Raw genomic sequence first — 14,548 nt, forward strand, 5'->3', positions numbered from 1 at the left:
AGTTCCAACTGAGACATTTTCTATGGATGGAAGAGAATCGCAAAGAATCTTACAATATCAAAATGGCACTGGCAGGCATCAATGGTGTTGAGAAGTTCATATACATGATCCTAGGGGCAGAATTGGAGATGAGAGTGAATAAAGAATAAAGAGAAGATGACTTGTACTACCAGAATTTGAAGGGAATGGTCTTCTCCCTTATCAGTCCTATGAAGCCACTGAGTAACGTAAGGGAGGCATTGCTGAATAGAGGACCTTCCTCCTCCATAAGCCATCAGTAAGCCCCTATGTGCTTACCTTGCCAAATGCCCTTGTTTCCACAGGTACATGTCACTACTATATTACGCACACTCTCCCTGATCTTATCATGCTGGTGCCCCCATTCTCCACACACAAAAAAAAAAAAGCTACAAAATAAAGGTCATTTGATAGGCTGTTTCTAAAATGACAAAAATCTGACCCATGTTTATTGATGAGTCCCAAAGTCAGTCTGTTCTTGGATTCCAGGTGCTGTTCTCAGAAATTACAAATGGGAAAACAACCCAACTTTCTATGTGTTCCTATTTACTGACCACCTGTTATGTGCTAAGTTCTTACTAAGTAACTTGCACATACTTTATTTAACACTCATTCCACATAATTTTACCTATATAAATATGCAGTTTTATTGTGGACACCTCCTTCTCCCATCAGCAGCCACCCTCCAGCCTGCCCCAACCTTCATGTAAACCAGTTTAACAACCTGGTATGTAGAGCAAATGGAACACTAATATATTACTGATGGGAGGGAAAAATGGAACAATCACATTGGGAAAAAGTTTGGCGGTTTCTTATAAAATTAAACATACACATACCATATGATTTATAATTCAACTTCTAGATTACTTACCTAAGTGAAATAAAAAATATGCCCCCACAATGATTTATACTCAAATGTTTATAGCAACTCACGTAAAGGCCAAAAACTGTATAGAACCCAGATGTCCATTAGCAGGTAAACAGATAAACAAATTGTACCCATACGATGGAATAGTACTCAGCAAAAATAGGAAATGAATCACAGATACATGAAACCACATAAATAAATTTCAAAATCTTTATGCTGAGTGAAAGAAGCCAGACACAAAAGAATACATGCTATATAAATTCTAATTATATGAACCTCTAAGAAAAAAAAAAAATCTAATCTGGAAAGCAGATGAGAGGTTGCCTGGGGCCAGGAGTTGAGGAGGTAGAGATTGACAGGAAAAAAAAAAGGTACAGGGATCATTTGGGGTGATGGAAATTTTCCATACTTTGAATGCGGTGGTAGTCGTTATACAGGTGTATGCATTTGTCAAACTTATTTAAAATGTATGGGAAGAAATGTTCCCAAATTATCTTCCCAAAAAGGCTTTATCTAAATACACATATAGGGAAACTGAGGCTAAGAGCGGTTAAGAAACTTGACCAAGATCACAAAGCTGGTAAGGCATAAATAGTATCAGAATTAGAACCCAGAGCCCATGACCTTTCCTCTATACTGCATGACTTCTAGTCCTCTGTCTAGGTCTGTGCTGCCTCATTTGCTGAGAAGGTCCTTCAACAATTCCTTCATGCAACCCAGTTCTCATGAAATATAGCTGAGGTTCACTTTTAGCCACTTACACAGCCAATATCACTATTTTTGTCTTTTACTCTAAAGACAAAAATCAGAAGGAAATGGAATTAACATTTGATGTCCTATTACTTTACTATATGCTAAACACTGAGCTAGATGTTTTACATGCATTATTTCATTTAATTCCCACAAATATCCCATATAGTAAATCTTATTTCCCCATTTTATAGATAAAGAAACTGAGATTCTAAGAGTTTCTTGTCTAAAGTCATACATCTTGTAAGTGGTAAAGCTGAGATCTGAAACCAGGTCTGTTGGATTCAGAGCCTACCTACTTTACAACGCACAATACACCTCCAGTGTCTCTATGTCCCTTCCTGCCCTAAATGAGCTGCACCAAACACCTTGGGCTCAGACTTTACCACTGCAGCAACCAGAAAGTGTCCTAAAATCTCTGTTGGACCCCAACTTTCCTAGTAAGAGGCCTTTTTTTATATGCTTTTAGCATTCTTTCTACTACCTCCGCTATTGCCTACCTTCTTCCTAATCACTACTCTCAATTCCAAGATTATTAACCTTTGTCCTGACCATTCTACAGACCTTACAGTCTTCCTTTTCCCACTTCTCCCTTCATTGTGTGATCTGATGAATGGCCTGAATTAGCTCTCTAGGGTAGATGCAGGGCACCCAAGGCAGGATCCCATGCTCCTGCATCATCTGAAGAAATATTGTAATACCAACACAAACTTGGATTGCTCAGATAGCTAAAATTTGTGTTATTTCATGAATGCTTTAATAATACATGTTCATTGCCAAAAAAAAAATACAGACCAGCATAATTTTAATTAGTTTTTAAAACCACTTATAATCCCACCAACCAGAAGTTCTAATCGTCTGTATATGCATGTTTATCTATATAAATATACATTTTAGGGACATTTTATGTCTTAAATTAAGCTGTATGTAATTTGCTTTTACACTAAAGAACATGTGAAGAACATTTTTCCATGCCAATTAATATAGATATATATTATTTTTAACAGCTGTTTTAACAGCTGGATTCATTTATAGACATATACTGACCATTTAACCAAACTGGATATATCAATTATCAAGTTGTCACATCAAAAATAATGCAACAAAGTATATTCTTATACATATACCTTTGTGCTTTTATTTTATCGTTTCCTTAAGACAAACTTCTAGAAGTCAAATTGCACATTAAAAAGTATGTACTTTTAAGATTTTTGAAACACATTATCAGTCTGTCACTGCAAAAATATTGTACTAAATAATTTTAGGTTGTTTACATTTACAAAAATAATACATGCTCATTGTTTAAAACTCAAATATGGACATGGTTCCATAGTGTAGCGGTTAGCACATCTGCTTTACACGCAGAAGGTCCTGGGTTCGCACCCCAGTGGAGCCATGGTCCATGGTCTATGGCCATGACACCCTGAACAAGCCCAATGTCTGATCTCGGAAGCTAAGCAGGATCAGGCCTGGTTAGCATTTGGATGGGAGACCACCTAGGAAGACCAGGTGCTGTAGGCGTAAATAATAATAAATAATAAAAAAATAAAAATAAAAAATAGAACTGAAATAAAATATTATTCATGTAGTGTTGCTACCAAATACAGTTAACAGTCAGACAAATCCAAATTGAGGGATATGCTCAAAAATAATAGTCTGAAAAAAAAATAATAGTCTGGACTCTTCAAAAAGGTCAGTGTTGTGAAAAACAAAAAAAGGCTGGAAACTATTCTAGACTAAAGACTAAAGAGACATGACAAATTCAATGTATGATCTTTGAGACAACTAGAGGAATATGAATATGGACTACATATTAACTAATAATATTGTAGCAATTTTACATTTCCTGAATATGATAATTGTATTAGGATTATGTAAGAAAATGTTCTTAGCAGATTGTTGCTAAAGTATTGAGGAAGGGAAACATCATGATGTCTGCAACTAACTCAAATGGTTCAGGCACAAAAATAAAGATAAACAAATGTGACAAAATACTAACAATTAAAAAATCCAGTAGAAGAGTAGAACAATATTCAATATAATACTCTTGGAAGTTTTCAGTAAATTTGTAATAAAGTATTGGGGAATAATATTTAAAATTTTAACTCAAATAATATAAAAATATATAGTTTAAGAAAGTACAGCCAATCATAATACATTCTTAAAGGTAGTTATTTTTCAGTTTAATGTATAATATTTCAAATCTTTCCTATGTATACACTAACACTATGTGTAGTATATAAGTTTATGGATCTTTTAAAATATATATATATAATTGTATCATATACTATTCTACAACTTATTTTCATTTAACAATACAACTTAGATATCCTTATATTAGTACATTTGTTTTTTCAAGAAACAATATTAAGCAACATAAACGAACATTTATCAAAGATGGAATAGCCTCAGAAGGACAATGCCTACACTGGGGACATTGGCTAGAGAGAGCTTACCCGAAATTCCATGACATCCACAAATGACTGGTAGTAGTTGGTGAGGAATCTAATTATCTCAGTTTTTTCCCGATGTACTGGTCCTAACTGTTGCTGAGAGAAACATAAAACAAATTTTTAAAAATAAGAAGACAAGTCATCAAAATAACCCAAGAAGAATAGGAGTTATGCCTAAAACATTCTTAAAGACCATTGAAATACACTGACAGAGGAAGCTGGAAAATCTTCAATGCTCTAAAGATCTTTAAACAGAGGAAATTATCTAGGAGGTAGGATTGTTGCATGTGATTCTGACTAGATACAGAATTCTAAAAGAGAGGGGATTTCAAGTTCCTTAGAGGTTTACCAAAGTCAAAAGAAGCAGAATGAGATGTTACAGGTAAAATAGTAAGAAATCTAGTGCTAACATTTCATAAGGGAGAAGTAAGGGATATCCCATCAGACACATAATTCTAAGACAATTAGCAAGGAAAAACACTGAGTGGGAAGCAGGAACAACAACAATTATATGCACCCTGCTGGGTTGATAGAGCTCTCTCTCTTCAAAGACAGCTTATGAATCTTGTAATGGAAAAAGGGGCAATGCTTGCTCCAGCTTCCCATTTTATCTCAGAATTTTCAAGCCTCCAACAACCTAAAGCCCTGTGATCGAGCCTAGGAAAACTAAAGAAGGCATTCATTCTCTGCCAAGTTCAAAGAAAAGCAGTCGAAAGAGGAGAGTGTGAGCCATTTAAGCATAGAGTTATTTCAGAGAAGGAGAGAAAAGGGACCTCATTCTCACCGTACTGTTCCGGACATCTATGTTAGGAAATTTCTTGTTGATGTACTTGAGAGATGATTCCATGGACTTTTCCAGTAAAAAAGGTGGCTTGGCTTTGGAGTCTGAACATGTCTGCACAGATAAACCACACTATATTTCAATCTTTTCTCTTGCCCCTCAGAAACATACCTCTTCCTGCATCATTCATTCTCACACAATCTCTCTTAAGGAAAGGAAATCTGGGAATTCATCATAAAAGTATAAGAGTGGGCCAGGAACAAGTTCAAGGACATTAAGCCAACTATCGAAACAGCTAAATAACCCAGGTATCTTGTCTTGCCATGTAAAGCTTAATGTCTGCTTGGCCCCAGCACAAAGAGGAAGCTTTCCCCACCCCTCAGCTGAAGCCGGAAGGAGTAAGAAAAGCAGCTGCTCAGCAGTAAGACTTTGTGGGAGACTCAGTGTCATAATAAGTCCATTATATAAGTAAATCAATCCAAAGAGCATTTACAGGAGACATGGGGACAGAGAAACCATGTTCCTGGTGATTTGTTTTATTAAAAAATGCACAAAATTCCCTCCCCAAGTCCACTATTTTCTCTTCCAGAAGCTCCCCACTCGCACCCGTCTTTATCTCTTTACTCCCCCTACCACCAGCTCCTCTCAATTCCACAGTTCCTATCCTAAACACACAAATACAACATGAACCGTCTCAGACTCTAAGTACTTCGCAAGGCATCTACCCTTTTTTTTAAATGTAAATATTAAACCTATTTTTTCCTTTTTTGGGAAGTACTTGTATGGAAGTTTTTGCTGAGACTCAGTTTTGAATATCTGATTCACAGTGTGGGCAGTCAGCAATAAACAGTAAGACCCAGAATTCTAGACTCCAGACCACTATCCAAGTGACTCGGAACACAATTATTTACCACCCATCCTTACCCCGATCCCAGCAGAAAGCAGATTTCCTCATTGGGGTGAGAATCATACATAGAAAGGGGAAGCCCTAAAAAAAAGCCTCGTTTTTTGCTTTGCCTATGAAATCCAAGTGACTGAAGGCCAGTTAAGCCAGTAGGAAAGAGGAGAAAGTCTAACTGCTGGACCTGCCAGCCTCAGGGTTCCCTATCTGTATTGCCAGAATAATTAGTGCTAGTCCAGTTACTCATGCTTACCTTCTTGATGTTATACATACGGATGAGAACCCCCTGACCTCGATCATTCAGGATAGTGAGCTTTTCTGCTAATTTATGCTGGTAGGCAGAGGTCAAAGACATGATGGCCACCGAGAGAGCCGAGCATCCAGATAGCAATGCCTGATCTCCCCAAACACTTTCAGCTTGGGTGGTGACACCCTCTGGGTGGAGGGACTCAGCCTGGTTGGTGCGCTGGTCTTCCTGTTGCCTTTACAATTGGCTCATGGGTAAATGCAGTCATTACAGCTTTGAGGCCCTCAGAATCCTCTTGTGCTTCCTCTTGTGCTGCACACTCAGCAGGGGAGACTTCCTCTTTCTAGCTGTGCAGCTAAGACTGTAAAATGGGTGGACTAAAACTGAAATGGGCGGAGGCAGGTGAGAGAGATAGGCTTTCAAGGCTCTTCACAGTCTGGCACCAACCCTTTCGGCCTTACCCCTCCGCTAGTGTCCTATATAAAGTTCTAGTGGCCACCCCACCCCCATACACCTTTATACTATCTCTCTTTTATATCCCCATCAAGAATGCCTATGTTATTGTCTCCTGAACCTTAGGCCCATCCATCTTTTAGGGTCCAGATTAAGTCCCAGCTCCTCCTAATTACCCCATCCAATGTCAATGTACTCCTTGTCATATTTTTAAATATATGTCTTATCTCCCCCAACTACATCATAAGCTCCTTAATGATAAGAATTGTATCTACTACTTCTTTATATCCCTCTCAATGCTCTAGTACAGTGATTCTCAAAGTGTAGTCACAAGCATTACCTGGAAACTTTTTAGACATACAAATTATCAGACTCACCGCAGACCTAATGAATCCAAAACTCTGGAGTAGGATCCAGCACTCCATTTTAACAAGTCTTGAAGTGTTTCCAAAGCACTCTCAAGTTTGAGAATCACTGCTCTAGTAAATTGATTCTATAAGGTGTTTATGAAACTGAGATCAATCCCTATCTCCTGAGATTTGGGTTGGTAGGTCTGCATTGGGTTCTAGAAGTCTGCATTTATAAGAACCCTAGGGGGTTTTGGTGCAAGTGTTCCATCAGACATGTATTAAGAAATGCTGATCTAGAACACCACTTCCTGGACACAGTAGCCACTCAATAAATATGCTAGTTTATTTGTTGAATCATTAAGACTAAATTGGGAAATAGGCCCCATGAAGAGAACAAAATTAACTGAAAATTAACAAAGGGAAATTAATAGACTTTAATCTTAGAAGACTGGGTGAATTTTAGCACTAAAATATTCTTGCCATTCCAACCAAGCTGTAACTCCCTAACTCGAGAAAACCAACTCACTTTCAATTGTCTTCCAAGGCAGACAGTCCTCAGAAAAATTCTAAAATAAACAGAGTTGTCTTCATAGCTACCTCCTTTCCAATGCTTTTTCCCCACTTTTCAAACATTGCCACTTTCCATTTCCAGGGCTCTAACAATGTCCCAGTATATCCTGGGACATAGGGAGCAGGGAGCTGACTAGTATTACTATTTAAGAAACTTAATATGTTTGCTCCCAAGATAAAGTATTTTTTTAACAAAACAAGATGTCAATGCTTAACATATGAAATTTCAAACATCCCTAAGGGAAAATTTGCATTTCTGGAAAACAGAATCTGCCTTCCAGTTTATTTTGTGTGTTGTGTCCTTAGAAAGCTATGCGCCTGGCATTAGATGATACTGGTCCTGAAGATCTGAATCACCTGCTGTTATCAAAAAAACCCAGGCTCTACTAAAGAGATTTGTGGGATTTCTACTGGTCTTTCATCTTGTTGGGAGAAAATAAAGAGTAGGCAGTAAGATACCAACATCTAGGAAGCTGAGCAGCCTTCTTACAGGTTAGCATAGTTCTATTGAATCTTCCTCACTTGCATTTCTTATCCTCATCCTGAAAATTGTGCTGAAGACTCTCCATACCAAGACAATCTTATTTTCTACTGTCTCCCAATATGTACTTTCCTACCCAGTAGGGACTATGTTCTCAGTCTTCTGTATATATGCTATATTCATTTCTGCCTTTCTCACCTATACATGCTTTCCATCTTGCTGATTCAAATCTAGTCAATCTTCTAGATCTAGCTCAAATGTAGTCCCAAGTCCAGGCTTTGCTGAACTCCTACACACTTGTCTATACCAATACTTTACATCAAAATTAGGGTCCACCTTTAATTTCCCATTTCATATTATACTGCCACCCCCACTGAACTGTAAGATTGCTGGAGCCTGAAAACACTTGTTTACCTGTACTTGGTATATGAGAAAAGCCTAAATTTTGGCATCAGACAGAACTTTGGGTTCAAACAGCCACTGTACTCAGGTATGTTTGAAAATATAATTTAAATTTATAATTTAAATTCTAAGAGCCCAGGTTCTAGAGCCAGATAGCTTGAATTCACATCCCAACTTGATCACTTACCAGCTCAGTTTTACAAACCAGTTTCCCTGTCTGTAAAATGAAGATGAAATTGTTAATATTCCTATCTCATAAGGCTATCTTAAGTATTAAATAAGTCACTGCATATAAAGTGATGACCTAGCTATTTACTATATACCAGGTACTTTTATAGGTGTTTTACATGTATTACTTCAAATAATAATGGTACTCAAACACGTACTAGCTTTGTAACTTTAGGCTATCACCACCGAGTTGGTTTCCTAATCTATGAAATGGTGGTCATTCCTCATACAACTATGGAAATGATTAAATTATGTGGCATGCATGAACATTTGGCTCAAGACCTGTGCATTGAATTAGGAATGCCAACAATAAAGTACTTTTTTTTATTTTTCGAGTGTATATGAGCTTGTTGCTTTCTGTGGAATTCTATTTGGCACTCCGTAAAGAAAAAGGCCAGGTTTAAAAATGCGATTAATCATGCCAACTGGTAGTTTTTAGAGAAAATGCATCAAAGAGATCACGTGGCAGTTCCTCCTGGAAACAGAAGGAGCCCATCTAAAGGTAGTTTAATTACCCCAGAACAGGACCTAGTAACCCTAGCTACAAATCAGAGTCCTCTGTGGAACTCTTTTACAGCCACAGTTAGCCAGACTCCATTCGTGAAGATTCTAACCCAGTAGTTCTGGAGTGGGGTCAAAGGATCTGTCACTTGAAAAGCACTCACTGTTTCTCATACACAAGAGAACCACTTCTCCAAAACTTAACTGTAACATCAAAAACTTCCAACCTCTGAAAAACCATAGAACATACGGTGGGAGAAGAGGAATTGAGTAGCCTGAGCAGAAAGTTGATTCATATCACTTGACTGAAAGGTATTGTGCTTTCTCTCTCCTTAAATTTCAGCTATTTGCCTTACAGAAGAATTGTTTCCATCTTCAAGTGACACTTTCCTTTGGACTCTTGAGAGAAATGCTTCAAGAATAAGGTAGGTCTCAAGATCCCTTAGTGTCAAGGTAGCATCAAGATCTCGCCAAAGCTAACATGTATTAAACCAAATGGACTTCATTATAGTCTTGGCCTCCCTACTTGGATATTCAGCTATCAATAGTTAGGTGAATAATCCAGAGTTGTCAATTCTCCCTATCTATTCTGAAACATTTTTGTTTATTAAGACCAGCCCTTACCAACCTGGTCAAACTTGATACTTTTCTAGGCTGCTGACTAAAATAAGGGTTTGGGGTTATCTGAGGACCACATTTAGGTATTAAAGTTCTTTTCCCATTATGTTGAAGAATCTAAAGATAACTGCGTACAATATTGGATTATATGGCAGCTTTTAGTGTTCATGGCTCTAATATAATCATTAATATGCAGTGTAAGCTTTAAAGAACCACCCTGGCTTGTGTTCTTGAAAGGTACCTAAGTCTAAATCCCTGGACTTAATCACCTAAATGCCCTCAGGAAAATCTGGCATTTAACAGTCTAGTTCTGGGCCCTTCCTCCATGCCCTAGGCATGATGCAAAGCATAATTGAAATGAACGGTTCTATGCACTTTTCTATCCTTGCTGCTTATGCCAGTCTGCCTGGATCTTCTTTTTCACCCTTATCAGACTATGCTGCCCCTGCTTTGCAGAAATCTCAGCTGTAGCTGTTGCCTGGAAACTTGGGAGTCATCGAAGTGAATGTTTGCTAGGATATCTAAAGACAGCTAGCCATAAGGGAAAGTAGGCCTCCTATTGGCAGTAAAATGCAGCAGATTTGATATGATATATTCTTAGTTCACTTCTGGGAGCCTTCATATGTTAATACCTACAACTTTAGTGACTTCAGACTAGCATTCTCAGATAATTATAAAGTAGTCTGAACTTGAACATGCTACTTACTGTTCACTCTTTGATCTGCTCTCCCCAAAAGTAGCTATGCTGATCTATCTGACAAGTAGCATCTTTGTCTGGCAAAGAGCTTAATTTAGACAGGTTTGGAGAAGAGATGGAAGGGAGCAATGCTGAACAGTAAAAGAATCAGCTGCCCCAACCCTGCTTTCTCCAGCACTCAAGCTTATGGTGTTAAAATTTCATCTTACCTCAGTACTGTGAGTTTACTAAGGAGTCCTCCCTGTTTATTACTCTGCTTGGGGGTAAAACACTCTATTTAAAACAACCTATAAAACTGAAAATATGTACAAATGTTAGTTTTCGGTCTTCCAAGGTACATAAGCAGTTAATTTCTTCTATTATCTACTGGCTAAGCTATTGCTTTTGTTATCATATCTTTCATACCACTCTTCTTTTGAGAACAGAAAATAGGTCTGTGTCAAGACCATCTGATCTTAAATGGCAATATTTTCTCTGCCAACCCATGGTTTCTGCTGTTTAGGCCTCATGGAGCAAGAAGCCTTAGAAATATGTCCTTATGACCCAAACCACAGGATGCCAGCTAGCAGGTTACAGTACCACCTGGCCTCATGTAGAAAGGTAAGTTTTCCTCATAAGAACCATTAAGTCACTGGAGGGAGAAAAATTAGCTCAGAATACAAAAAGTTAAAGACTTTTTTTAAAAAAAAGAACAAGTTTCTGACCATAGCACCTAGCAGTTCTTAATGTTGGAACATGGTAAGTCTTCAGCATTTCTAGAAAGGAATGGAGGGTGGAATACAGGCAAACTTAATAGCCATTTAATGAGAACTTTTCCTTTTAGAAAAATCCAAAAATAGCTAAAAAGATGGCTAACTGCAAATATAATGCTTGTCATGTAGTCCCAATGAAAAAGCTCAAGGAACATGAGGCTAACTGTCTCAGTAGACCTGCCATCAATGAAGGTAAGTTGTTTTTTTTTTTTATTTGGGGGGCATCAAGATCTATTGCTCCATAATCTCCATATTTCATAGTCATGGAAGTCTTACCCAAATGAGAGGAATGAAAAACAAAAGCACATTTCTACTCTGCTTCTATAACTTCTGGTCTGCTTTATTTCAGAGCCATTTAATCTTCCAAAGGTTATTTCTCCAAATTTGAAGCCAAATGAAAAACTTCCTAGCATTCCCAATCAGATTCCTGACTCTGACATCTGGAACATAGGTGAGCAAGGGCGAAATGGTGAACACAGTCATAAATGAAGGCTTGGATCCTAAGTCCTTCATAGCTAATAAGTACTGCAGCTCTGAATAATTATCTTGCTATTCCTCCCACAAAATCTTTCACCAAAACAATCAAAATAGTAAATCTGAGAATTCATCTGTCTCTGGAGGGGCAACCCAGTAAAAAGGAATCTAATTAAAATCTAAATTCACTTATGACAATTAAAAGAGTCTTCTTATCTTACCTATACCTGATCACTTGTTCATAAACAAAATTAATGGTTTTAAACCGAAACTTGTAATCTGGAAGACTGGGATTTATCCTATCTCAAGTAATACCCTTTCTCTAAGATGCAACATGTTATAATAGAGAACTCACGAGATTTCAATCAGATCTAGGTTCAATACCTGCTCTGGCCTAAAGGAAAGTTACTTCGCAAACACATCTTCCTCATCTATAAAAGGAAAAATATCTGCTTCATCATGTAGATTAATAATAAATTAAGATTTTGTATGTTAGAGGAATGCAAGCTCCTTTAACAGATAAAGTCCAGACTGTATTAATATCATGGTTTAATACAACAGAAATTTCCTCATATACAATCCCAGTGCAAGTATTTGGTGGGGGTGGTGATTTGAGAACACAGGCTCTTTTCATCTTGCAACTGTCACCTTTCACACTTAGCTTCTCAAACTGTCAAAAAGAGAGAATGGAGAAGGTGTAGTTGCCTCTTAACCCTGTCAGCCCAAAAGAGAAAACTTGACTCACATTCCATTGACAAAACTAGTCACATGACCATACCTAAATGTAAAGGATGTGGGAACGTAGCCTCTGGGCAGAGCAGCTACTTCCCAGTAACAACTGTGAAAAGGAGACTCAAATCTCTGCTGCCAGCTAGCCTCTGCAACAATATAAAAATGCTTAGTACATGTTTTACTTCTTCCTCCTTTCCTCCATTCTAGATAACACACATCATTCTCCTTCATTTGTTCTGAAGACATTTGCTCCCAAAATGCTGGTTTGTGAAAGGTAAGATAAATCATATTATAGAAGTTATTAGAAGAGAGAACAAAATACCTTTAAGTTGGACACTCAAAGTGAGATGGCCACTAAGTATAGGCATAGCAGATACCTAAGCTTCAATTATAAATTTTAAAAGAGTTGTATTCGTGAGCTCTGAGTACTCCCATTTCTCCTTCTAAGACTCCACTTAGGACTTTAATCCATCAAGGACTTGATTACACTAGGTTCTTGATTCTGTGTAAGAATTTTAAGGAATGAAAAACCAATTCTTAAAATGATGAAAGGGAAAGAATTAGTATACTGAACATGAACCAGGTCAGGATCCCCACCAAACAAGCCTGAAGGGAACATCCAGCAGTTAGAGGAGCCAACAATGGAGTTACCCATGACATACACAAGAAGAAGGGAAGGTACAGAGGAACTATATAAAACAGAAGCTAACACAAAATCAATAAGTCCTACTCTGATATTTAGTAATGTCAACTATTTTTGATAGTTACTTTAATCTCCTGGAACTGGTTAACTAGACTAATTCTGTAGTTCTGGTTTCCAACCAACTTTCTTCTTTCAGTCATCCCTTACAGTGACTCAAGAGACATAAAAAAAGAGACTATGGATTTTAAACATCTTAACAATTATAAGTCCCGGAGAAAAGGTAGATTAAAACTAATACCCTAGTTTTAACATATATTAACAGAGTACTTAATATATTAATGTAGTTTTTACCAATAACACAAATACTGTATTCTAAATCTTCAGAGATTCTTAGACAATTTTTCTTCTTTAAAAAATAAATCATATATTCTATTCTAAAATCTTCTTCCCCCCACAATAGAATTCAGGAAATGTCCTGATAGTTTTAAATCAGAATTTGGAGAAAGAGCTGTCTAAAACTCTATTTGAAATGCTACTAACACATATCAAGCTTAGGTCCTCCATAAAAACACTTGCTATCAAAATGGTACTACCTCAATGTTCTCTTTCTACCCATAGGTCAGAAAAACTGATGGAGAGGTTGTGGATGAAAAGACAGCAGACAGAAGATGTACTATTAAACCTTTTTTAAAACTTTGGGAAAATCCTAACTCAGGTTTTAGGTAACAACTACTGTCATTATTGCCATCTTAACATGTTTTTATTTATTTAAATAAAGAATATTTGTCCTATGACAACCTTCATTTGGTTTTTTATTCTGTTTTTCATACCCTCATTTGTCAACCAAAAGGCTAGAGAGTTTATTTGCTTATTTCCCTTAGTAAGAGAAATATAGTCACTGTGTGAGCTATAATGCTATTCCTTAATTAGGTTCTTTATCCTCCAATATTTTCTCCTACCTCCAACTCATTTACTATATATATGATCATGAGATCAAGCTTCTTCAATCAATTTTCTGCACAAACCTTCCATCGCTTCTTGGCCTTTTTGCTAAGATCAAGTGTAGTATCTGTACAAACCTTCTGTACTTAAAGGATATAGTTTTTATAACAAGCCGAGTTTGGAACATGGCTCCATATCTACGTAACTCTGTAGAAATCAGTTTACTTCCATCTTAAATATGCCTTATTCTTTCTCACTCTGTTCATTATAAAATGTCACCCCTTTGCCCTTCAACCACTCAAATTCCTAATCTAGCTTTTTTTAAAGGCCAGTTCTTAATCCTCACCTCATTTAAACCTTTCCTGTCTCCAATCTTATTTAAACCTTTCCTGTCTCCAATCTCTCCAAAAAATTCCATAGCATAAACCTTCATGAGGGAAGTCAGAATCATATGCTGCTGTATATTTGCTACACCCCTAGCCTGGTGCTGTGCATCTGGTAGATATTCAAATACTTGATGCTTAAACTGAACCAAGACACAATTTACAACAGGACAAAAATTAGTTCCTCTTAACCTGTAAATTTTTTAATTGCAGCTAGCTAATTTTAAAATAATGACTTAGTTTTTACTAGTTTACTGATTAGTTCAGGTATATTTAGACTTAGAGTTAAAAGCAAAAGTTGTAG

The 14,548-nt window shown here is 37.1% G+C and overlaps 1 protein-coding gene and 1 pseudogene across 3 annotated transcripts in view; one reads left to right on the forward strand and one right to left on the reverse strand.

Moving 5' to 3' along the window:
* Positions 1-6,202, reverse strand: part of NCKAP1L (NCK associated protein 1 like) — a 37,442-nt gene extending 31,240 nt beyond the window's left edge. Inside the window, exons 1-4 of one of the 3 annotated variants that reach the window (XM_039862117.1) lie at positions 6,025-6,202; positions 4,874-4,984; positions 4,093-4,179; positions 54-110 (exon numbers count right to left, since the gene is read on the reverse strand). In XM_039862117.1, the coding sequence (XP_039718051.1) occupies positions 54-110; positions 4,093-4,179; positions 4,874-4,984; positions 6,025-6,126 (357 nt within the window). In that variant the 5' untranslated portion in view covers positions 6,127-6,202. Of the gene's footprint in view, positions 1-53; positions 111-4,092; positions 4,186-4,873; positions 4,985-5,476; positions 5,568-6,024 lie in introns of those variants that run through there. The other 2 variants (XM_039862116.1, XM_039862118.1) reach the window with 2 other exon arrangements.
* A 7,747-nt stretch (positions 6,203-13,949) lies between these two features.
* Positions 13,950-14,113, forward strand: LOC120602268 (uncharacterized; annotated as a pseudogene).
* The last annotated feature ends 435 nt before the right edge of the window (positions 14,114-14,548 follow it).

This window comes from Pteropus medius, unplaced genomic scaffold, assembly GCF_902729225.1.
Source record: "Pteropus medius unplaced genomic scaffold, Ma_sr-lr_union100, whole genome shotgun sequence".
Classification (NCBI taxonomy): Eukaryota; Metazoa; Chordata; class Mammalia; order Chiroptera; family Pteropodidae; genus Pteropus; species Pteropus medius.